Raw genomic sequence first — 26,708 nt, 5'->3', positions numbered from 1 at the left:
ACCACTGATCAGATATGTGCATCAAAGTATCGTATCTCAATGCTAAATATCCCCCCCCCTTTTGTTGAGTTTTTTTTGCTAAAAAAAAATAGGCTCAATTATCAATTTTAAGACCAAGTTTTATTTTTATTCTTCTTAAAACAATTGATTTTGCAATATAATATAATACCAATAATGCCAGCATAATACACACATAATACACACAACCAGTGGCTTGTGGTAACCTTCTGAACAGAAGTGCTGATTATTAATCCAATGGTTACAAAAACAGCAGTTTGTGGTTCAATGATCCCAGGCTAACTTTTTGATGTCATTGTTTCAGAAACCAGTCCTATATTACTCTTGCTGATATGGAGCATTATCATGCTGTTACTGATATGGGCCATTTCCATAGTATTGCCACAGCATGGGTAACATACAATTGACCAAAACATCTGAGTAGATTATGGACTAAATAATTTCAGGCCTGCCACCAACAGATTAAATACAAACGAACCAAAACAGCCCCAAGCCATCAGACTGCCTCCATCAAACTCCATGGTCAAGATCTCTGTGAGTCATTACTCTCAAGGATATACAAATATTTATCTGAATAGCTGTCTAGTTTCACAGTAGTGTCATTCAGCTTGTTGAGGATACAGCAGTGGAGACACTTTCCTAATCAGTAAATGAAATGGCCATGGTCCAGTGGTTAGCATACACAGCCAGAAATAAGGGGGATTGCAGGTTCAAGTCCATATGCTGCTATGAAAATTAAATGGTCCATTGTATACTGTGGAACAGAAAATTCTGGTTACCCTTAATTCCATATGTATATACAGTCACAGTAAATATGTAAAACTCTTCAGGCCTTAACTCTCATGAGAATGGATAGATATTTATTTATTTTAATTCACACACACAACATTTAGAAACCTGAGAGAAACAAGTCTAAGAGTGAGATTGGTTGCAGATAGTCATCTATCAGGAACTTCCAGTTTATTAGCTTAAGAATTTCACTTTGGGAAAGTGGTAGCTGTACTTTTATAACCATTCTGTACTTCTACAGCTGTTGAATACATTGCTACTAATCTGCTTCCTTAATTGCTTGCAGGTATGGTTGCTCAAAAATCAAATGTTTTTGAAGCACTTTAGAATATTGTATTATTGCTAATGCTTGCTCTCATCTTCATTATTGGTTCAAAATAGTTCACTTTGATTAACCATTTAGCTCATTTTAAGCACTGAAGAATCTGACATTTTAAAATAAACAACTGTGAAGTTTCCATTGTCAGCAAACTTACTTAACATTTGTTTAATTTTTAAAAATCCCACAAATATCTCACTTGATTAATTCTAATTATGTAATGATATGATTTTCCTATTCTGATTGCTCAGTAATCATAAAATTTTCCTATATAAAAAATTCCCAAGTTACGTGTGTGTGTGTGTGTGTGTGTGTGTGTGTGTGTGTGTGTGTGTGTGTGTGTGTGTGTGTGTGTGTGTGTGTGTGTGTGTGTGTGTGTGTGTGTGTTTACGTAATTATATACATGTATATGATTGCCTCTTTTAGCTCATCAAAATCACAACAATTGTCAGCAGATATTTATGAGTTTCTAGATTGGATAGGAAATTCATCATTGTCTGGAGAAACAAAGCAAAAAATATTAACAGCTAATTCTGTGCGGAAACTCTTAGCTGTGTCAGAAGTACTTAGCAGCAGCTCAACTCCACCAAGATTTAATATTGGCAGGAATAAAATAGTTCCAACTCAAGTATCAGAAGTATCAGGTAATAATGCACTAGCTCTCTCTCTCTCTCTCTCTCTCTCTCTCTCTCTCTCTCTCTCTCTCGTGATTGTGTTTTACATTTTATTATGCTAAATGAACCAAATTTAAGAACCCACTTTATAGGTGTAAAGTGGGCTTAAATTGCTTACTGCAACTAATGACTGGAACTATTAGAAAGGTTTCACTCTGACATTAGACTGCTTACTTGTTTCACAGTCATTCTGTGAAACATGATGTATGCAGTCTAATAGGTCACTTAGCTATGGATAAAACTTTAGGGAGAATAATAAAGCAATTTTGTTGACAGTGAATGAATCAGGATGAGGGGTAGGCCATGCATGGTACTAAGTACTATAGGTTTTGATACCTTTCGTGTTTGGGGTTTCCATAAAGAAAAATAAAAAAAAAAACCTGAAATTACATACATGTATGAAGAAAATTTTAAAGGGGATGCCAAATTTCGATTGACACCCAAGTGCCACATATCCTAGGAATGCCCTTGATAGGGATGTAATAGGTATTGGTCCTTGAGGGTGTCACAGACCTTCTCTCAGATATGCCAAGCTGTGCTTGCTATGTGGGAGTCTAAAATGCTGATGGAACTCATATTCGGGTGACACTTAAATCAAGTGGACCTAATTTCAACAAAGTCCAGTCGGTCTGTCACAGTGAATGAATCGGGATGAGGGGCAGGCCATCTGAGTGCAAGGGGCACCTGAAAGTGGTGAAACCCATGTTTAGTCTCTAGAGCAAAGTTTCCGGCATCCCCCCAATACTTCTCTTTCAACCCATGCACAGTACTAAGTACTGTAGGTTTTGATACCTTTCGTGTTTGGGGTTTCCATAAAGGAAAAAAAAAAAAAAAAAAACCTGAAATTACATACATGTATGAAGAAAATTTTAAAGGGGATGCCAAATTTTGATTGACACCGAAGTGCCACATATCCTAGGAATGCCCTTGATCGAGATGTAGTAGGTATTGGTCCTTGAGGGTCTCACAGACCTTCTCTCAGATATGCCAAACTGTTCTTGCTACCTGGGAGTCTAAAATGCTGATGGAACTCATATTCGGGTGACACTCAAATCAAGTGGACCTAATTTCAGCAAAGTCCAGTCGGTCTTTGACAGCAAGATCTTTTCTTTCACCTTCACGATGTTGGGACTGTTAGTAACCCTGTGTATAATCCCCGTGTGCAATTCCTGAAATACGACACCTTGCACATTGTGGGTGACCACCCAGGTGCGAACCAACAGAAACAAGGGTCGAGATGGTGCCCATGCTACATGGAGTAATGCCACCCCTCTGTCATCTACCACCTAATAGTGTTACCAGGCACTATTAGGTGGTAGATGACTCTCATCAACTGGTGCAAAATCACCACTTTGCTTATTGGAGACTTAGTGGTGGACCCATGTTTAGTCTCCAGATCAAAGCTCCAGTAAACCCTTCCCCATCTCTTCCATCATGCAGTATGATTGATGTCTTTTAGGCCGCCGTAGCCTAGTGGTCAGGCACGCGGGTGCATAAGTACACGTGCCTTGAGTGACCGGGGTTCATGCCCGTGATTGCTGAATACGGTGCTGTTTCTTGTATTCTATCTATCTTGTTAACTACTCTGACTGTCTGGTCGTCCCGGAGTATAAACAGAAAATTTATTTATTTATTTTTAAAGTTATGATGGACATCATGGTGAGATCCAATCTTCCTTACATTTTGAGGTAATAAAACTCCAAAACGAAGTTTGCAGGCCAGCTGCTGGTTAGTACATAGTGGCATAGTGGTTGTGTGTTGGGGGGGTGCTTCCGGTGGTTTCCCAAAGCTGCGCCGTATACTCTGTGCTGTAAAACAGAACTCTGTGAAAGCCAGAAGTGTGAATAGTGTGTTTTTTTATGAAGTGTAGTGTTGGGTTGTGTTGTGTTGTCATCTGGCTTTTCCCTGCAGCTGGCTTCCCCCCAAAGGGCAACAAGATTAGTGAATGGAACAAAGGGGTGCTCTTACGAAGAAAGGCTTAAGTTTTGCAAATTACAGTGTCTGGAGACTAGGCACAGGCGAGGTGATCTGATAGAGGTGTATAAAGCCTTGAATGGTTTGAGCATGCTCAATACTGATGGGATTCTTCCTCTTGCTCAGAATAATCACCTGAGAGGGCATAAATTCAAATTGAGAAAAGACAGATGTAGGATAGACGTGAGGAAATTTGCCTTTAGCCAGCGGGTGGTTGGTTGGTGGAATAGACTTCCATCCCTTGTCGTGGAAGTTGATAGCCTAAATAAGTTTAAGGCTCAGCTGGACAGGTATTTCGAACGAACAGAGGGGTGAAGTGGAAGTGGTTATTTTTTATTTATTTATTTATTTTATTTTTTTTATTTATTTATTTTTTTTTTTTTTGCTGATGCTGCATAAGCTTGCTTTCTTGCATCAAATGCCTCTACTAATGCTTTCCTGAAATCCAAGTATATGATATCGAAATTATTTTTTACATCCAGTTCCTTTGTAACATGATACTGCCAAGGGGGATGTCTTTGTGTGTGCGCGATGCAAGGAGTGTATCAATATCAGGCAACAACTCGGCGTTCTTGTGGGCCTATATGAGAGCTTGAAGGACAGGGTGGATGCCCTCGAAGAAACTAAATTGAGGGGCCCCATCAAGCTCTCAGCTGCCCACATCAACGCCAGAGCTTGCACTTGGGCATCGCGTGACACAGACAACCCCTAAGGCAGAATGCGCTGGTCCCGAAGGAACTAGTAGTTGTTGGTGACTCTATTGTCAAGGAAACGGGGAACATGCTTTGTAAAAAAGATAGGTATAACAGGACCAGGGTATGTCTTCCAGGGGCAAAGGTTGATGACGTTGTAGAGCGAATATCATCTTTTAAGGGCACAAAAGGTGATATAGTTGTACACGTTGGCACTAATAATATTAAGAGTAGGAGACCGGCAGAATTACTTAACAAGTACAGGTCACTGTTGAACAAAAGCCGAGAATTAGGGTTGAATTTGAAAGTGTCTGCAATTCTGCCCAGACACGATAGGAGGGAGTATATGATGAGAGCCTTGTCGATCAATTCGGCCCTGGAAAGATTGTGCAAGGCTCAAGGGGTAGAATTTTTTTCAGCTTGGACTGTACTTGTTAACAGGAGAGATTGCTTCTACAGGGATGGGATACACTTAAATAGAAAGGGTGCAAGAATATTTGCTGATGCTATCGAGGCAGTGTTAGGTGGGTCGGAAAACTGCTAGCTTGGGGGGAGACAAAGACCAATAGATTGACAGTAGCCACTGGCAGAGGTGAAAGAGATTCTTGCACTGCTTCTATTAGAATGAGCAGAAGCCTGAAAAACAAGATGCATGGTATTTCAGAGACTGCTGGGAGCCACTGCGGTACAAGTAAACACATGGGTTGTGTTAGGGTAGCTAAGAATAGAAACAGGTGCAGGTATACTTGCGTGTACACCAATGCTAGGAGTTTAGTAAATAAATTTGATGAATTTGAGGTATTGCTCAAAACATCGAAGGCAGATATTGTTGGGATATCAGAGACGTGGTGTCACACAGATATAAGGGATGCAGAACTGCAATTTGGGGAGTACAACGTCTACAGAAAGGATAGACAGGATAGGAAGGGAGGGAGGGGTTATGCTATTAGTTAAGAAACACATAAACACCAAGGAAGTGAAGCCAGTCGACATCGCTGGACAGTGCAGTGTGGAGTCAGTTTGGTGTAACATAAACATTGGGAGATCAAAATTGAGAGTAGGAGTGTGCTATAGGCCTAATGACTCTGATGAGTATAATAAGGAACTGTACAGGGAAATAGAGTGGGCCAGTAAATCAGAGTGTCTTATAATGGGAGATTTAATTTCCCAGATATTGACTGGAATTTGGGGGCTGGTTACTCACACACTAGCAGGGCTTTTGTGGATTTATTGGATGATTGTTTTCTACATCAGCATGTTCGGGAGGCAACTAGAGGGAGTAATACTCTTGATTTGATTATCAGCAGTGATTCTTCATGCATTAAGAATCTGCAGATAAATGAACCACTAGGTGGCAGTGATCACAGTGTGCTGAAGTGGGATTTACTCAAAGAGGTAACTACCATTAGGGGTAAAGGGAAGGGTTATTGCTTCCGTAAAGGCGACTACGATGGACTGAGACAGTATTTAAATTCTATACAGTGGGACCAACTGATGATGTTATCAACAGCAAATTCAAAATGGGAATCATTCAAAGAACTTATCTTGGAAGCTACTAGGCTTTACATACCAACTAAGAAATATTGTTCAAGGTTTAGGCCAAAATGGATGTCAGATGAACTAATGAGGCATATGGCAGAGAAGAAAAATGCATGGGATACATACAAATTAACACATGACACAGAAGCCTGTGATAGATACAAGTTGATATGCAACCAAGTTACAAAGGAGGTTAGGCAGGCGAAGGCAGATTACGAGAAATCCTTGGCAAGGGATGCAAAGAAAAACAGCAAAGAGTTCTTTACTTATGTAAACTCTAGAAGGAAGGGGATGAATCAGATTGGTCCACTTGATATTGATGGGTCAAGTGTTGATGATCCTGCTCAGGTAGCTAACAAACTAAATGAATATTTTGCATCGACATTCACACATGAGGAGTTATTCAGCGAGGGGAATGCCAGAGGTGTATTCAACTCTAGCAGTAAGCTACAGAATCTTGAAATAACTGGGAGTAAAGTGGAGGAGAAACTGTTGAAGATAAACACAAGAAAGGCACCCGGGGTGGATGGGATCTATCCAGTTATATTAAAGGAGGCAGCAAAGGAAGTAAGCAAACCCTTAGCCATAATTATGAGAGCTTCCTTGGACTCAGGGGAGGTACCCATAGACTGGCAATGTGCAAATGTGACCCCAATTCACAAAGGAGGATCAAAGGCTGACACAAGTAATTATAGACCTGTGAGCTTAACTTCTGTTCCAGGAAAATTAATGGAGGCACTGGTTAAAGAAGCACTGCAGGATCATTTAGACAAGACTTCAGTTATAGCTCAGACAAAGCATGGTTTTGTTAAGGGGAAGTCTTGCCTGACCAACTTTATTGGATACTATGATGCAGTCACAAAAGAACTGGATGCAGGGAATAACTTTGATATTATATACTTGGATCTTAGAAAAGCTTTTGATACTGTTGCACATGGAAGACTGCTACACAAATTGGAGCAGTGTGACATTGGAGGCAAATTGCTGCTATGGATAAAGGGGTGGTTGAGGGGGAGAAGACAGAGAGTGGTAATCAATGGACACTGCTCATCGTGGACTGATGTTATTAGTGGAGTCCCTCAGGGCTCAGTGTTGGGTCCATTATTGTTTTCTGTATTTATAAATGATATTGATGATGGTATATCGGGCTTAATGTCCAAGTGTGCAGACGATACAAAGGTTGGCAGGGTTGTCAAGGACACTACTGACACTATGCTGCTGCAACAGGATCTGGAAAGGTTGAGCAGATGGGCTGAGAGGTGGCAAATGAAGTTTAACATTGACAAATGTAAAGTACTACACATGGGAAACAGCAACCCCAGAGCAACGTATCAACTCTGTGGTACTACACTGACAGTGGTAGAGAATGAAAGGGACTTGGGGGTGGTTGTGCAGGCAGATATGAAGTTCTCTGAGCAGTGCAGACGGGCTGCAAGAGTAGCTCATGGAGTATTGTCAATGATATACAGGAATTTTTCCAGCAGGGATAAGGAGGTGATTATTACATTGTATAAGGCGATGGTCAGGCCACACCTAGAGTACTGTATACAGGTGTGGAGGCCTCATTTCAAGAAGGATGTAGAGCTGCTGGAACGAGTACAGAGAAGGGCAACAAGATTAGTGAATGGAACAAAGGGGGCTCTTACGAAGAAAGGCTTAAGTTTTGCAAATTACAGTGTCTGGAGACTAGGCACCAGCGAGGTGATCTGATAGAGGTGTATAAAGCCTTGAATGGTTTAAGCATGCTCAATGCTGATGGGATTCTTCCTCTAGCTCAGAAAAATCACCTGAGAGGGCATAAATTCAAATTGAGGAAAGACAGATGTAGGATAGACGTGCGGAAATTTGCCTTTAGCCAGCGGGTGGTTGGTTGGTGGAACAGACTTCCATCCCTTGTGGTGGAGGTTGATAAATAATAAACCTAAATAAGTTTAAGGCTCAGCTGGACAGGTATTTTGAACGAACAGAGGGGTGAAGTGGAAGTGGGTTTTTTTTTTTTTTTTTTTGGCTGATGCTGCATAAGCTTGCTTTCTTGCATCAAATGCCTCTACTAATGCTAATGCTAACCACGTCATAGTATCCAGACAAAATTTGTCAGACAAGACTTTCCCTTAACAAATCCATGCTGTGTCTGAATTATTACTGCAGTCTTGTCTAGATGATCCTGCAATGCATCTTTAACCAGTGACTCCATTATTTTCCCCAGAACAGAAGTTAAACTAACTGGTCTGTAATTAATCGTGTCACCCTTAGATCTTCCTTTGTGAATTGGCGATACATTTGCTCATCTCCAGTCCGTGGGAACTTCCCCTGTGTCCAAGGATGCTCTCATGTTTATGGCTAACACTTCAAAGTAAACAGTCAGTGTTAGTGTTCCTCTAGGCAACTTGGTGATTGAGTCTCTTCTCCAGTGGTGCTCCTTTTTTATGTCATTTGGCATTACAATAACGAGAAATGGGATGACTCGCAAGGTTTTTTATTCTTCTTTTCCTTGGTGAAGTTACTGTTTTAAATCAACTGATCACAATATTTGCTCAGATTACGTAAGTAACATTATGCTTGTGAAAATGAAATCCTTTATTCTATGTTCTTTTGTAAAATGTCGTTATTTATCTAACCTTTGGTTTTCCAGTGAATATGACTGTTCATGATAAGACTTCATCAGCCTTAGCACTATCAGAACAATTGGCTTACATCCAAATCTCCAGATTCATTTTTTGCCTGTACTAAATCTCATAATAGTTGTTAATCAACTCAAACTTGATTTTGAACAGACTAAGATCAGTAAGCTTGTCATCAGTAAGCATAGTCTCTTTCAGAGCTATTGGCCACAGCTTCTGTTCATCTATACTCCCACCTCTGTCACAACCTGATGATTCTATTGCATTCTCAGCTAAAGATAAAGCCAGCCTATTAGCATGCTACTTTCTTCTAACTCTTGTGTTGATATTCGTAAATCACCTATAATACTGTATTCATTCTTCTCGTTCCTCCCAAAGCCTTCCAACAGCAAAATGTAAAAAGAATTCTTAACAGTCTTAATCCCAAAAAAAACTCCCGGTCATGATGGTATACCTCCACCTGCTCTCAAAACAGGTATTTCTTTTATTTGTTCTTTATCACCTTTTTAAACTTTCTTATACATTAAAATGTGAGGTGCTAGTCAAAACATCAAAGGCAGATATTGTTGGGATATCAGAGACATGGTGTCACACATGTAAGGAATGCAGAATTGGAATTTCGAAGGTACAATGTGTACAGGAAGGATAGACAGGACAGGAAGGGAAGAGGGGTTATGCTATTAGTTAAGAAACCCATAAAATTTAAGGAAATGCATCCAATTGATATGGGTGGATAGTGCAGGGTTGAGTCAGCTTGGTTAGAAGTAAGCACTAGAAAAGCAAAATTGAGAGTAGGAGTGTGCTATAGGCCTAATAACGCTAAGTATAATGAACAGCTATACAGAGAAATTGAGTGGACCAGAGGGATTTTAATTTCCCAGATGTTGACTGGAACTTGTGGAACTTGGTCATTCGCACACTAGCAAGGTTTTTGTGAATTTATTGGATGATTGTTTTCTATACCAGTATGTTTGGAAGGCAACTAGAGGGAGTAATACTCTTGATTTGATTATCAGTAGTGATTCTTCATGCATTAAGAATCGGCAGATAAATGAACCACTAGGTGGCAGTGATCACAGTGTGTGAAGTGGGATTTACTCAAAGAGGTAACTACCATTAGGGGTAAAGGGAAGGGTTATTACTTTCGTAAAGGTGACTTTTAAACAGAAGCACTGATGATGTTATCAACAGCAAATTCTGAATGGAAAGCATTCAAAGAATTAATCTTGGAAGCTACCAGGCTTTTCATACCAAGAAATATTGTTCAAGGTTTAGGCCTAAACGGATGTCAGAAGAATTAATGAGACATGTGGCAGAGAAGAAAAATGCATGAGATACATATAAATTAACAGGTCACGCAAAAGCCTATGGAAGATATAAGCTGGTCTGTAATCAAGTCACAAAAGAGGTTAGGCAGGAAAAGGCAGATTGCGAGAAATCTTTGGCAAAGAATGCAAAGAAAAACAGCAAAGAGTTCTTTACTTATGTAAACTCTAAAAGGAATTGAATGAATCAGATTGGTCCACTTGATATCGATGGTTCAACTGTTGATGATCCTGCTCAGGTAGCTAACAAACTGAATGAGTATTTTGCATCTTCATTTACACATGAGGAGTTATTTGGAGAGGGGAAAACCGGAGGTGTATTAAACTGTAGTAGTGAGTTATATGATTTTTTAATAACTGAGAGCAAAGTGGAGGATAAATTGTTGAAGATAAAAAAAGGCACATGGGGTGGATGGGTTCTATCCAGTTATATTAAAGGAGGCAGCAAAGGAAGTAAGCAAAACCTGAGCCTTAATTGTGGGAATATATTTGGATTCAAGGGAGGTCCCCATGGACATTTACACATTTCTGACTGGAAATGTGCAAATGTATCCCCAATTCACAACGGGTGACACGAGTAATTACAGACGTGTTAGTTTAACTTCTGTTCCGGTGAAATTAATGGAGGCACTGGTTAAAGAAGCACTGCAGGATCATCTAGACGCTTTGGTTATAGTTTGGATACTATGATGTGGTCACAAAAGAAATGGATGCAAAAAATAATTTTTGATATCATATACTTGGATCTTAGGAAACCTTTTGATACTGTTGCACATGGAAGACTACTGTACAAATTGGAGCAGAATGGTATTAAGGGTAAGTTGCTACAATGGATAAAAGGATGGTTAAGTGGGAGAAGACAGAGGGTGGTAATCAATGGGTGCTGCTCTTCGTGGACTAATGTTATTAGTGGCATCCCGTAGGGTACAGTTTTGGGTCCATTGTTGTTTTCTGTATTTATTAATGATATTGATGAAGGTATATTGGGCTTAATGTCTAAGTTTGCAGATGATATGAAGGTTGGCAGTGTTGGTAATGACAGTATGCTACTGCAACAGGATCTAGAAACGTTGAGCAGATGGTGGCAACTGAAGTTTAATATTGATAAATGTAAAGTACTGCATATGGGTAGAAGTAACCCCAGAGAAACGTACTAACTCTGTGGTACTACACTTACAGTGGTAGAAAATGAAAAAGACCTGGGAGTAATTGTGCAGTCAGATATGAAATTTTCTGAGCAGTGCAGACAGGCTGCTAGAGCAGGTCATGGGGTATTGTCAATGATATACAGGAATTTTGCTAGTAGGAAAAAGGAGATGATTATCCCTTTGTATAAGGAAATGGTCAGGCTATGCCCTGATTACTGCGTACAGGTCTTGAAGCGTAATTTTAGGAAGGATGTACAGTTGCTTGAGCGAGTACAGAGAAGGACGAGATTGGTGAGGGGAATGAAAGGGTAGTCTTACCAAGAAAGGCTTATGTTCTGCGAATTGCACCATATGGAGACTAGGCACCTGTGAGGTGATCTGATTGAGGTGTATAAGGCCTTGAATGGGTTGAGCAGGCTCAATTCTGATGGGATTCTTCCTCTTGCTCAAATTATGAACCTAAGGGGGCATAAATTCAAATTGAGAAAGACAATTATAGAATAGATGTGCGGAAATTTGCCTTTAGCCAGTGGGTTGTTGATTGCTGGAATATACTTCCATCTGTTGTTATGGAAGTTGATAGCTTAAACAAATTCAAGGAGGAACCAGACAAACATTTGGAATGAATGGATGGGTGAAATGGTAAATTTTTTTTTTGGGTGATGCAATATAACCTTGCATCATATGCCTCTACTAATGCTAATGCTTCTCCTTCTGTTTGGAAATTTGCTCATATCCAACCATTCCTAAAAAGGGTGACAAATCTCTCACTTTCAGTTATTGTCTCATCACACTTATCTCTACTGTTTCTGAAGTAATGGAGAAATTCACCAACTCTTAACTTTTCTCAAGACCTTCCATCCGATCAATGATCATCAGTATGGATTCTGTCAATATTGATCCACTAGTAATACTCGTATAACACGGTAGTTAGGTTCCTATAAAATCTCGTGTAGTGCGAAACCATGTTATATGGGACTAAGAACCAGTAAAAAAAAGGGGGGGGGCTTACATTCCAAAAGCTAACAAAATATACACAATTTTTTATACTATTGGAAACTTAATTTTTATTAAAAATAGTAATAACATAACAAACGTCTTACAAACTGTGATACATATGTCAGATAATGTGTTCATTTAATTTTCTTCCTGTTCATTGTGTTAAGCACAATCAAAAGAAAATGTTTTCACTGTTGCAGGATATCTTCACCTTCTGAATTTTCTTCTGCAGCATCTAGATTTCGTGCATCTTCTGCTCTTTAAAAAATCAGTAGTTTGGATTTGTTTGCTTTTGCCTGATAGATCTTTGTAAATTTTTAAGGTTAAGCTTTTTTATTTGCTTTCCAGTGTACTGGTAATGCTTTTTAATTTACACCTTTCATTGCACGAGGATCACAGGATCTATAAACTAGCATAGGTTTTATCATGTAATCTCCTGATGCATTACTGCACATTACAATGTTACATGATCTTTTGATACCTTAAAACCTGGTGCAGTTTTCTTTTATTTAAAATAAATGTTCTGTTGAGCATTTTTATCGACCAAAGACCTGTCCCATCGGCATTGAAAACTTGATGCGGTGTGTATCCGTGCTCTTCAATAATTTTTTTGAAATTCCTCTGAATACTTCTTTGCAGCTTCATTATCAGCCAATGCACCTTCCCCTTGAATTCTTGTTATGTAATGAGAAGTGGTTTTTAAATCGCTCAAACCAACCTTTATTGGCAGCAAACTCTGGGTTAACAGAAGATTCTCCATTTCCTTTTAAATGGTTATAAATTTTTAGTGCCTTTTGTTTAATTACATTGTCGTCTAATGGGATCTGTTTTTTACTGCTATCGTCAATCCAAATACCGAGTGCTTTTTCTCAGTTATTGGTGCTCGGGGACAAGCTGTCATATTTGCGGAAATGAAAGATCCTGCAAGATCCTCATTTTTCTTTATGGTCTGGATTGTTGCTTCATTTAAATTTAAACTTTTTGCAATATATGGATACCTTTTCCACTTTTTAAGATGATCCAAAATTTGCATCTTTGATTCTAGATAAAATTTCTTTTGAGCTGTGCTTTTTGACTTTCCTTAGGCATAATTTAGAGCTGGAATTTCATTCACAACAAAGAAATTATTCCAATTTAGTTCTTAAGAACAAAGTTTAAACATAACTGGAAAAAATTATAAACTATCAAATAAAAGCCAAAATAACCTTACAAAAACCTCAAAAGTCACGAACTGCATGCTTCGAAGTCAAAACTTTTGATGGTCTCAAACAAGCACAGAACCTAACACGGGGATTTCCCAATAATTTTTTACATAACGACTAGCGAGGCAACAGTGGGATTCACAAAAAAGAATGGAAATGTTGAAAAATTACATCCGGCATAATAGTAGGATTCCCCCCTCACAAAAACTCAAAAAAGTACATTATGTGAGGTTAGCCGCAATTCTCTAAGTTAGAGCGAAACCATGTTATATAAGTACCGTGTTGTGTGAGGATTGCCACAATTTATCAATCATGTTAGAGCGAATGCATGTTGTAGACGTACTGTGTTTTATGGGGGTTGCCTGTATATTGGCTTATGTTACTCATCATTGAACAAACTGAATGGAAAAGTTTGGTGAAATTGCCAACTCTTGAATTTCTCAAAAGTTTCTAATCAAACAAGTTTCTCATCTTGTTAGCACATTGCATGATCAAATGAGGCATTTAATCATGTTTGGCATAAAGGTCTTCTAAACAAACTCCCATCTTTTGGGCTGCCAACTGCTATTTTGCAATTGGGTATCCATTTTCTCTTTGACTGCTCACTGTAGGTGATGGTAATGCTAGTGTTCCCCAAGATACTGTTCTTTCTCCCACTGTTTTTCTTTTCTATATTAATGACTGGAAATCCTATTCTTACTTATAAACCTTGCGCTGCAGAAGTAGCTTCAACTTCTTAAATATCTACCACAAATTCCCTAAATGCCAATCCCCAGGTAATTTTCCAAGGGAAGAGAAGTGAAGAAAACTTAACTTCAATTCTTTTGAAACACAGCCGTTTTATTTCTCGTAAAAAAAAGTATTGCTCCTATGCTCATCTTTGATGACTCTTAGATCTAGACAAGATTGAATATCTCTATTAGGGATGGATAGATATATATGATCTTGGGTTTTCTTTTTCACTCCTCTTCTCTACTTTTCCTAAAAAACTATTCACTCTAAAAATTTCAAATTATTGTCCCATGGAATATTGGGCCCACATCTGGGGCAGTTCCCCCCATCCCTTCTCTCACAGTTTTAATGACTCTTCTCGTGAAGTCTTTCTACTGGATGAGTCAAACATTCAGTTTCTGCTGCATGCCTTTTCTAATAGATACTTCCATAGTCATTAATTTTCTTAACTAGCATCTGTAACACTTTGGGAGTCTAACTCCAAACTCAGTGAGTTTGGAATTAGACTCACCAAACTCACTTTTTTTTAGTTAGCAAAAAATTTTTTGCTAACTAAAAAAAAAAAAAAAAAAAAAAACAAAGGTGAAAAAGAAAGCAACAAAATCAACCATTCAAGTTTTCAAAACAGTGTAATTTTTACTGACTCCTGTAGTTCCATGATGGCAATACAAAATATCAATTCTAACAAACATCCACTACATACAACAGCAAATTCAATACAGAATATCAAAACTCCTTGAACAACGTCGTAACATTAGATTTTGCTGGATCCCAAGTCATGTCGGAATACATGGTAACGAGCAAGCAGACAGAGCTGCCAAAGAAGCCAACAACAATATTTCTGCATCAGAATATATTCCTTTTTTAGACTACAAACACGTTATTGATCACAGTGGGATCAATATGCAATGGCAAGTACTTGCCACTAACAAATTGCATCAGATTAAAAGATTACTCCAACCATGGAAATCCAGCATTCAGAAAAATAGACGCAATGAAGTGATACTTGCTAGGTTAAGGATAGGACACACACATTTCAGTCACTCTTATCCTTTGCGAGGAGAGGATCCCCCCCCCCCCTTATCTGCCACACACAACAAACAGTAGAATATGTACTGATTACTTGTCCAGCTTTTGCATGATGAGTGCCGAAACTCCTTCAAAGAGCTAAACAAACATCACTCCCTCACTCTCAAAACCATACTGGAAGATAGAAAAAATATAGCAGATGTTTTTCATTTCCTCAAGGAAATAAATTACTCTAATCAAATATAAAACCAAATATTATCTCTCAAGCAAGCTATAGTCATTCTCTGTTACTGTTGGAAATTATTAGCAGCAATATACGAATTAGAACAAAACCGTTATATAAAATCTTGCAGGTGCATCTTAGCCACAGTAGCTCTTGCGCCAAGAATTCTTAAATCAAATCAATGAAAAAGCAATAAATCTTCCATAAAAATAAATAAGTATGGTAACAAGTCAATAAGTAGGGTATACTGTACCCTACTTATTTTTATGGAAGATTTATTGCTTTCACCCTCCTTTTTTTAGTTAGCACATTGCATTCCAGTTTGAGAAACTGGAATGCAATGTGCACTCCAGGTAATTCTCCAGTGGGGCAAAAAACAACCTAGTTGATTTCAATCCTTCTAAAACCTCGCAAAAAGGATTCTTCTGCTCCTATGCTTATCTTTGGTGACACTCCGATTTCTGGGCAAGATGATATATCTCTTTTGGGGATTACCCTGACTTCCAACCTCTCTTGGCACAAACACGTTGCTTCCTCTGCATAAAAAAACTTGGTTTTCTCTTTTGCTCTTGCCATTACTTTTCTTCCAAACAGCTGTTCACTCTGTACAAATCACAAATCTGCCCTACCATGAAATATTGCTCCCACATCTGGGGGTGGTGCCCCCAAAACCTCTCTCAGGCTTCTAGATTCCATTCAGAAGAGAGCAGTTAGGTTAATTAATGACTCCTCTCTAACAGAGTCTCTCCACTCGCTGTCTCATAGAGACAGTTTCTGCTGCATACACTACAAGAACAGTGCCCACGGAAGTATCTGTAGAAAAGGCATTTTCTACATATAGTCAGTCCTCGTATAACACTTGTTTACATTACACGAATTCGATCATACACGATTTATAAATAGGGGAATGATATCTTAAATAACACAAACCGAATTCGCTTATGCACGATTCGCCTTTGTGTTTACAAGAAATGGCAGTCGAACGCGGAATCACCCCAACTGAACGCAACATGATAGGAACGAAGAGAAGATTCTGAAAATGTATTTTTTTTTTTTATGTCAGTGAAGGGGAAACACATTTCACCATAATAACATAAAAACCAACACAATTCCAGCTATCGATATAATCGCAAATGCAATTAGATTGAGTTTACTACCAGTTTATAACAGATTCCACTAGCAGAAACGCAACTGGAAATTGGAAATTTTCGTTTTGTAATTGTGCTTTAAAAATGAGTAAAATACTTAAAAGGTGTGAAAAGGAAGCGTCCTGGTGAAGACACTGCAGATTCAGAGAAGGAAAAAAAAGCAATATCGATAAACAGAGGCGGACTGGGTCAAAAATTCTTACCCGGGAAAATTTATAGTGGCCTCATACTATGGTTTATGGCCAAAATCACACTGGCCTCCGGCCCACCGCAGTTTCCCCGGTAAGGCTTATGGCTAGTCCGCCACTGTCGATAACGAAAAAATATGAAACTGTGAAACGCTTTGAGTGAAATGAAAGACCATGTGATATTGCACATGCTACAGACCTAAATGAGGCAACGCCGAGAATTGCAAAGAATGCAGAGAAAATAAAAACAATTTTCATAGGAGGAACAACTCAAAGTGTAATTAAAATCCATTAGATTAAGACACAAAGAATCGGAAGAGATGCAATGGCTGTCAACTGTTTGGATAGAAAATCAAATAAAAAACAAGTTTGCTTATGACAAGCAAAAGCATTAGCAATATTTTATTACGATTATTTATTGTGTTTGGTAATGTTTTGGTTACAAATGTGTGTTCAATCTTGGGTGGTCGGCACCTAACCCTATTTTTCCCATAGGGCCTGTCGTTTATATTGCACGATTTTGCATTGCACAAGGGTTTCTAGGAACACAACTATCGTGCTATACCAGGACTGACTGTACTTCCATGGGCACTGTTCTTCTGAATTGGCTTCTATCAATTCCCGCTCTCTCTCTCTCTTTCCAAACAGTCCAAACACATGCCACCACCAGCCAACATCTATTTACTGTCCTACTTCAAGCTCACAGAACCAACTTTTTATTTTCCTCATTTATTCATTCAACTGCCGTTTTCTGGAACAACATTCCTTCATATGTATTTCCTGAAAATTACAGTCTACAGAAGTTCAAGTCTAATGTCAACAAATATCTTATTTAGCTTTCTCAACCTATAGTATTATAGTAACTATAGGTTCTAAGGCTCAGAAACTAAGTACTGTAGGTTATAATACCTCACGTGTTTGCTGTTTTCATAAAAGAAAAAAAAAACACTTTGTCAGGTGGATGGTCATAGCATCAAATTTCATTTTCCAGTAGGCCCCAAGCCTGCTCAATTGGGTTGTGATCAGGTGAGCTGGGTAGCCATGGGAGAACCATGTTCCTGAAACAGTTAGCAACCTGCTGGGCCTTGTAGCCACGTCTTGCTGATAGAAGCTAGAGTTGTCTGGATATAACAGTATGCATTCCCATGAGTCATTAACAGTGATCAGAAGACCCAGGACATGCCACGAAAACAGTCCCCAAACCATAACATCACTGCCTCTAACCTGCAGTGCATCCAGGTGCCATGGTCTCATGTTGCATTTCTCCAAATGTAGACATGCCGATCAGTATAACAAATTTGGAAATGAGATTCATCGGACTAGCTGACAGATTTCTGCATATTAGTGGTCCACGCTGTTGGTGCTGACATGCCCATGCAAGGCAGTTTCTTGTGTCTTACAGCAATCATGGGTATCCGTGACAACTGTCAACTGCAGTAGCCTATGAGCTAATGCCTGGTGCATAGTCCATGTAGATGGTCTTGCTATTCCTATGCTATACTGGGTGGGTAGCAGGGCCACTGTGCTGCAGTGTTACACGACAAAACACATCATGTTCACCATGGGCATTGACGTGTGGCTGTCCCATGTGTGATCTTTCGTTGTTGTTTTGACTGGTCACAGTAGACTTATAATGAACAGGACACAACCATGTTGACTGTTGTCAAGATACTGGCACCTGTGTATCTTGCTCCCACAATTGTTCTTTATTCAAAGACAGAAGTTAATTAATACATAACTATAGTGGTACACGTGATACAGAAGTTGTATAAAGGGAACTCGTAGAAAACACTAGATACCGAAAAAAAAAAAAATATAACATAACTGTTTTGGGATATAACTTAAGGATTTAATTTTTGTTTTGAAATTTTATTGAATTAAATCGGAATCATGACTCTGACCAGAGCAGCAAAGCAAAAGGCTCAAGCTAATGGGAGTGCTGTGGTTCAGGGGAGAACTGAGGGGGGGCAGTTGCCCTCTGAATCACAGTCTTTTAAAATGCACTGTTTGCTTGATGTTTGCGGAGCAGTCGGGTACGGGACATGATACTGCCAAGGGGGATGTCTTTGTGTGTGCACGATGTAAGGAGTGCAAGGAAATCAGGCGACAACTCAGCGTTTTTATGGGCCTTTATGAGAGCTTGAAGGACAGGGTGGATGCCCTCGAAGGAAATAAATTGAGGGGCCTATCAAGCTCTCAGCTGCCCACATCAACGCCAGAGCTTGCACTTGGTCATCAGGCAACACAGAGGCAGCCCCCTAGGCAGAATGCGCTGGTCCCACAGGAACTAGTAGTTGTTGGTGACTCTATTGTCAAGGAAACGGGGAACATGCTTTGTAAAAAGGATAGGTGGAATAGGACCAGGGTATGTCTGCCAGGGGCAAAGGTTGATGACGTTGTAGAGCGGATATCATCTTTTAAGGGCACAAAAGGTGATATAGTTGTACACGTTGGCACTAATGATATTAAGAGTAGGAGACCGGCGGAATTACTTAGCAAGTACAGGTCACTGTTGAAAAAAAGCCGTGAATTAGGGTTGAATTTGAAAGTGTCTGCAATTCTGCCCAGACACGATAGGAGGGAGTATATGATGAGAGCCTTGTCGATCAATTCGGCCCTGGAGGGATTGTGCAAGGCTCAAGGGGTAGAAATTTTTTCAGCCTGGACTGTACTTGTTAACAGGAGAGATTGCTTCTACAGGGATGGGATACACTTAAATAGAAAGGGTGCAAGAATTTTTGCTGATGCTGTCGAGGCAGCGTTAGGTGGGTCGGAAAACTGCTAGTTGGGGGGGATACAACGACTAATAGAAGAAGTGATTCTTGCACTGCTTCTATTGAAATGAGCAGAAGCCTGAAAAACAAGATGCAGGATATTTCAGATACTGCTGGGAGTCATTGCGGTACAAGTAAACACATGGGTTGTGTTAGGGTAGCTAAGAATAGAAACAGGTGCATGTATACCTGCGTGTACACCAATACTAGGAGTTTGGTAAATAAATTTGATGAATTTGAGGTATTGCTCAAAACATCAAAGGCAGATATTGTTGGGATATCAGAGACGTGGTGTCACACAGATATAAGTAATGCGGAACTGGAATTTGGGGAATACAATGTGTATAGAAAGGATAGACAGGGGAGGAGGGGTTATGCTATTAATTAAGAAACACATAAAGTCCAAGGAAGTGAAGCCAGTCGACATCGATGGACAAGGCAGTGTCGAGTCAGTTTGGTGTGACATAAGCATAGGGAAATCAAAATTGAGAGTAGGAGTGTGCTATAGGCCTAATTACTCTGATGAGTATAATAAGATATTGTACAGGGAAATAGAGTGGGCCAGTAAATCAGAGAGTCTTATAATGGGGGATTTTAATTTCCCAGATATTGACTGGAATTTGTGGGTTGGTCACTCGCACACTAGCAAGGCTTTTGTGGATTTATTGGATGATTGTTTTCTACATCAGCATGTTCGTGAGGCAACAAGAGGGAGCAATACTCTTGATCTGATTCTTCATGCATTAAGAATCTGCAGATAAATGAACCACTAGGTGGCAGTGATCACAGTGTGTTGAAGTGGGATTTACTCAAGGAGGTAACTACCATCAGAGGTAAAGGGAAGGGTTTTTGTTTTCGTAAAGGCGACTATGATGGTCTGAGACAGTATTTAAATTCTATACAGTGGGACCAACTGATGATGTTACCAACAGCAAACTCAAAATGGGAAGCATTCAAGGAACTAATCTTGGAGGCTACCAGGCTTTACATACCAACTAAGAAATATAAAAATATTTAAAATGGTTGTCAGATGAACTAATGAGACATGTGGCAGAGAAGAAAAATGCATGGGATACATACAAATTAATGGGTGACATGGAAGCCTATGATAGATATAAGTTGGTCTGTAACCAAGTCACAAAGGAGATTGGGCAGGCAAAGGCAGACTACGAAAAATCCTTGGCAAAGGATGCAAAGAAAAACAGAAAAGAGTTTTTTACATATTTAAACTCAAGAAGGAAAGGGATGAATCAGATTGGTCCACTGGATATTGATGGTTCAACAGTTGAGGATCCTGCTCAGGTGGCTAACAATCTAAACGAGTATTTTGCATCTACATTCACGCATGAGGAGTTATTCAGGAAGGAGAATGATGTAGGTAAAGTAAACATTGGCAGTGAGCTGGATGATTTTGTAATAACTGAGAGGAAAGTGGAGGAGAGATTGTTGAGGATAAACATAAAAAAGGCACCTGGGGTGGATGGGATCTATCCAGTTATATTAAAGGAGGCAGCAAAGGAAGTAAGCAAACCCCTAGCCATAATTATGACAGCTTCTTTGGACTCGGGAGGTACCCATAGACTAGAGATGTACAAATGTAACCCCAATTCACAAAAGAAGATCAAAGGCTGACACAAGTAATTATAGACCTGTTAGTTTAACTTCTGTTCCAGGTAAATTAATGGAGGCACTGGTTAAAGAAGCACTGCAGGATCATTTAGACAAGACTTCAGTTATAGCTCAGACACAGCATGGTTTTGTTAAGGGGAAATCTTGCCTGACCAACTTGATTGGATACTATGATGCAGTCACAAAAGAACTGGATGCAGGGAATAACTTTGATATTATATATTTGCATCTTAGAAAGGCTTTTGATATTGTTGCACATGGAAGACTGCTGCACAAATTGGAGCAGTGTGGCATTGGAGGTAAATTGCTGCTATGGATAAGGGGATGGTTGAGTGGCAGAAGACAGAGAGTGGTAATCAATGGACACTGCTCGACGTGGACTAATGTTATTAGTGGAGTTCCTCAGGGTTCAGTGTTGGGTCCGTTGTTGTTTTCGGTGTTTATGAATGATATTGATGATGGGATATCAAGTTTAATGTCCAAGTTTGCAGATGATACAAAGGTTGGCAGGGTTGTTAAGGACACTACTGACGCTATGCTGCTGCAACAGGATCTGGAAAGGTTGAACAGATGGGCTGAGAGATGGCAAATGAAGTTCAACATTGACAAATGTAAAGTACTACATATGGGAAACAGTAACCCCAGAGCAACGTATCAACTCTGCAGTACTACACTGACAGTGGTGGAGAATGAAAAGGACCTGGGGGTAATTGTGCAGGCAGATATGAAGTTCTCTGAGCAGTGCAGACGAGCTGCAAGAGTATCTCATGGTGTCTTGTCAATGATATACAGGAATTTTTCTAGCAGGGATAAGGTGGTGATTATTCCCTTGTATAAGGCAATGGTTAGGCCACATCTTGAGTACTGTATACAGGTCTGGAGGCCTCATTTCAAGAAGGATGTAGAGCTGCTGGAACGGGTACAGAGAAGGGCAACAAGATTAGTGAATGGAACAAAGGGTTGCTCTTACGAAGAAAGGCTTAATTAAGTTTTGCAAATTCCGAGTCTGGAGACTAGGCACCGGCGAGGTGATCTGATAGAGGTGTATAAGGCTTTGAATGGTTTGAGCATGCTCAATGCCAATGGGATTCTTCATCTTGCTCAGAATAATCACCTCAGAGGGCATAAATTCAAATTGAGGAAGGACGGATGTCGGATAGATGTGCGGAAATTTGCCTTTGGCCAGCGGGTGGTTGGTTGGTGGAACCGACTTCCATCACTTGTTGTTGAAGTTGATAGCCTAAACAAATTTAAAGCTCAACTGGACAGGTATTTCGAACGAACGGAGGGATGAAATGGGAGTGGTGTGTGTTTTTTTTTTTTTTTTGGCTGATGCTGAATAAGCTTGCTTTCTTCCATCATATGCCTCTACTAATGCTAATATTCTTTTCTAATGTATTTGTATAATTTTTTTATATACTTTAATTTCCTTACTTCTTAATTCCTTTTTGATTTATTCACTCTTCTATTTCCCTTTCTCTACATTACTTTTATCGCTACACTATAAATAAAAATTCACGAGCGACACCACATTCACGAGTCTTACATAACAATACATGCATGGATTGCCTAAAGATAACAATTCTGTGTCAAAATGTTTTATCTAGGAATTTCTTTTTTCTATATGGGAAAGAAAGAAGTAATTGCCGGATTTATATTTGTCAGATTTTAATGAAATTTGGGCTGGTTTGGTTCAACAAATCTTTCTGAAAGAAATAAATATAAAATTTCATGAAAATCCATCCACTGGGAGTTGAATTGTTAGGTGTGGCTGAACAGACAAATAGACATACATCATATATACCAGGGGTGGCCAACGAGTCGATCGTAGATTTAATTTCGGTCAATCACGATAAATTTTAAATATACAGTCGACCCTCGATTTGTGCACCTTGTGCAGTGAAATTTTTGAGATGGTAGATTGCGGCACATTTTGAAGGAAAAAAGTAGATTGCATCACATATTAAGTTGGCGACTCCTGGTATATGCTATATATGCAAATTCACCTAAAAATAAAGCAATGCGATTAGCAATCCTGATGATTTGAGGCAAACCACAAAGCTCGTGTCACTGACTGCTACTTCTGCTTAACAAATGCATTGGGATAGACCCACATTGGTCGCCAAGTGAAGGAACTGCTCTGTTCAACATTTGGAAGTGATTGCATCATTTCTAGAGACTTTCTGCAGTTCTGGCCAGCCCTGAATCCTAATAGGGCTGGCCAGAACTGCAGAAAGAAACTACCAGATCTCAATCCCTGTGCTTCCTGGCTATGGGGATACCTGAAAGACAGAGTTTACTGTGGCAGCATACCCTATAACTTATCGATTTGAAAGTAAGCATTAAACAGCACGTAGCCAACATCCCCAATGAGATGCTATGCAAAACTGTCAAACGCAGTCCTCCATTTTCAGAACATCATCTCAAGTGAATTAAAGCACATAGAACAATATCTGTAGATTTCTAAGTTCTGATATTAAAATCTAATCCTAAGTTAAGTATTCCATCTCATATTTACAGTGCCAATTTCTCCCCTATCGGTTGAAATTTGAACTAATTTTTTTCTTCTACAAACTACTTGCTGTTAATTTGCGAAACTGGGCACACATGTGGCAAGTGGGATTTTTGAAAGTTATTTAGAAAATTTACATTAAAACATGAGCAAGTCTGGCTATCTGTATTTTTTGGTGACTTTCATGGCAGTACTCTTTTTGGATGATTAAATGGAATTGTTTAGTAGTGTGCCATTCAGGATAGTTGCCAGTGCTACATTTGGTAACAGTGACAGAGTTTACTGATCCCTAGCCTAGACCAATGTGCCAAAGATTTAGTAGGCTAGGGATCACCAACTTCTGTACTCAGTAATACTCTGGATTTCTATTCTTCTCTCCTCTAGTACAGAAAAAAACTTATCAATTGTGGTACAAGGTATTTCTTTATACATTCTATCACAGATTATGCTTCCATCAGTATTCCTATACTGCAGCTTCAGTATTGTTTACCTGCAATGTACTAGTGTTTCACTAACTCAACACATCCCTGTTAGTATCATCACAGATAAATAATTGCTTTTCTCTTTGCAAATTAAGTACAAACTTGAACTATGCACTAATGTAAACCAGGCATTGGAATCTCAGGTAACTTGCCTAATACAGAAACATACTAAAATTTCAACATTTAACCACAACTATTGTAAGAAATATAATCATCCTTCAAAAGAAAATTTTGTGCATTTAGTAATTTTAATTTTTCCTTGTTCATTTATAACATGCAAACCAACATTTTATATTTCAAAAGCAGTAATTGCTTAAGGAAAAATTACAGCTTCTGATAATTATCCTGTTATTTCTTTCTTCATTTAGAGTTGTCAGTGGAAAGTTACCCAGAAGTTTTATCTGATGGGGAAAGACAAAGATGGCAAATGCGAAAAACCTGTGGTTCATGCAATATTTGCTGTTTCTCATGCACATTATGACAAGATATGAAAATATTTATGAATGTGTTTATTAAGATTGTGTAAACATTTTTCCTTCCACACTTTTGTCATTCTGTACATTGCACATTTTTAGTTGTAAATAAATTTTTACATTATTTTGCTCATATGTCCTGTTAATGTCTTGGATGGTTATAGTCAGAATACTAAAACTAACTTGGTTAAAGTTGATGACCAAAAATAATTGTGCAACCTGTACACATAAAAGATGTTTTATTTTATGTGAAAACACTAATGGAGCATTAGACTATGAGTAAGCACTGCATGTATTCAAATTACTTAAAAATTCAAGTAGTAGAAGTTGCTGAGTTGTATTACCGCATAGACTTTGACTGTCTAAAAAGTAATTAAAGAATTAATTACTTTTTAAAAGAGTATGAAAGAATTTTTTCACCAGACTAAATAGGAGTGAACAGTGCCAAGTGGACTAATAGAGCATTAGACTATGAGTAAGCACTGCATGTATTCAAATTACCTAAAAACTCTAGTAGAAGCTGAGTTGTATTTCAGCATAGACTCTGCCTATCCAAAAAGTAATAACAGTAGAACTCAGATAAGTTTTCCCCTGTACTAGGTTTGGTTTCTTAATTCCCACTTTCAACTCTATATACTGTAATGTATTATTTTCCCACCTAAGAAGTTTCCCACATAAAAAGGATGTGATAAAGAATAAACAGTTATTATTATAATGACATTTTCCCACAATGATTTTTTTTTAAATATGGAAATTTTTATATTAAAAAAAAATATAAAACAAACATTTTGGTAATTGAACAAGTTAGTGCATAGCATTAATTCAGTATTTTACATCTCATATTGTGAATGCCTTCGCAACGAGTTGTCCTAATATTGCACTACCTCCAATAAGCAACGCTTCTTCTGAATACAGTGGATACCACCACCCCTGGGTGGTGGTAGTGGTATCCACCAAGAATCCACTGTTGAAGATAGTTCAATATCAGAGAAACTCATTGTGAAGACATTCACAGTATGAGAAATAACAAAAACAATACCATTTAACCTACTTTGGTGATTTACTACAAACTAAAATGATACTACACAATAACTTGTTTGATTAGTGAATTTTCCATTATCAGAAGCTTTCAGTGCTAAAACTTTTTGGTATAAACTTTTGATCTAATGGAAGTGACATATTGCAATTGCTTTCATCGATATCCATGATAGGATACATCGACCACATTAAGCTCTGATGGTTCTAAATTACTGAGTGGATTGTTGCTGTCTTATTGTAATTGTGACCTTTTAAGGTATGCTGAAACTCCAAAGGAGCTCATTTTTTCAACATATGAATTTAATGAACAGAATGTTAAGCAATTAGAAATCCTCACTTTAAAAATGTTTCCCACAGGCAGAGTAAGATGTTTATAAATTCTAAAATAATACTCAAAAATGGTCTTTTTGAGTATTTATGCATGTGTATCTTTTCATTTTTGTGTAGTTAATATTTCATACTCTTAAGGTCATTTTCTCTTCTAAGAAGTTTTCCCTCATAAGAAGTTCTAAACCTCCACTCCTTTGGAAAACTTCTTATCCGGGTTCTACTGTACTTCAATTTCTTTTTCTTGGTAAAAATCAGTGAAGGAAAACTTATCAAAAAAAGTATCAGTGTTTTATTTTAGAATTTGTGCTGGATAACAAAGACCCTGAGGTATTAATATCAAACATATAAACTGTGTATTCTAGTCAGTTTGTATTATAGGGGGAAAAAAATCTTGTTTATACTTGGCACGGCCACCAGGTCAGAGGAGTTTACAATAAATCATGAATACAATTGTTAATCACATTTAGCAGTCACAGGCTTGAACTGAAAGAGAAACTGAAAGAGAGTGTGCTACTGCACTCTCACTCCTGACCACCTGGCTACATCAAAAGATGAATAACCTAAAAATAGTTAGTCGTAAAGCACTGACAAACTTGGCCATGGTCTATGTGGGGGGGGGAGACGATGAAAAGTACACGTTACCATGATGGAATTTTCACATAAGCCTTTATCACATGGTATGGAAGGAGAGAACTGTTGTTGTTGTTGGGTTTTTAGGAGCATTAGCAACTAAGGCCATATTGCTCCGGTGCGGTGGTCATTCCCTGACCTTTCCGCATGCTTCGTATTTGGTGGTGACGGGCTCGAACCCCGGTCTAATCAAGAAGCATGTACTACGCACTGCTGCTCC

General features: G+C 38.7%; 1 protein-coding gene across 1 annotated transcript in view; it reads left to right on the top strand.

Annotated features, from left to right (window-relative positions):
• The window catches only part of LOC150087297 (uncharacterized), a 184,869-nt gene extending 160,371 nt beyond the window's left edge, over positions 1 to 24,498 (top strand). Inside the window, exons 10-11 of the mRNA XM_090372440.1 lie at positions 1,553 to 1,770; positions 24,386 to 24,498. Of these exons, the coding sequence (XP_090228566.1) occupies positions 1,553 to 1,770; positions 24,386 to 24,498 (331 nt within the window). The remainder of the gene's footprint in view (positions 1 to 1,552; positions 1,771 to 24,385) is intronic.
• Positions 24,499 to 26,708: the final 2,210 nt, after the last annotated feature.

This window comes from Mastigoproctus giganteus, chromosome 4 (assembly GCF_048544385.1).
Source record: "Mastigoproctus giganteus isolate SK-2022 chromosome 4, ASM4854438v1, whole genome shotgun sequence".
NCBI lineage: Eukaryota > Metazoa > Arthropoda > Arachnida > Uropygi > Thelyphonidae > Mastigoproctus > Mastigoproctus giganteus.
Note: the sequence above shows the minus strand (reverse complement) of the source record. Positions and strands in the feature narration are given on the sequence as shown.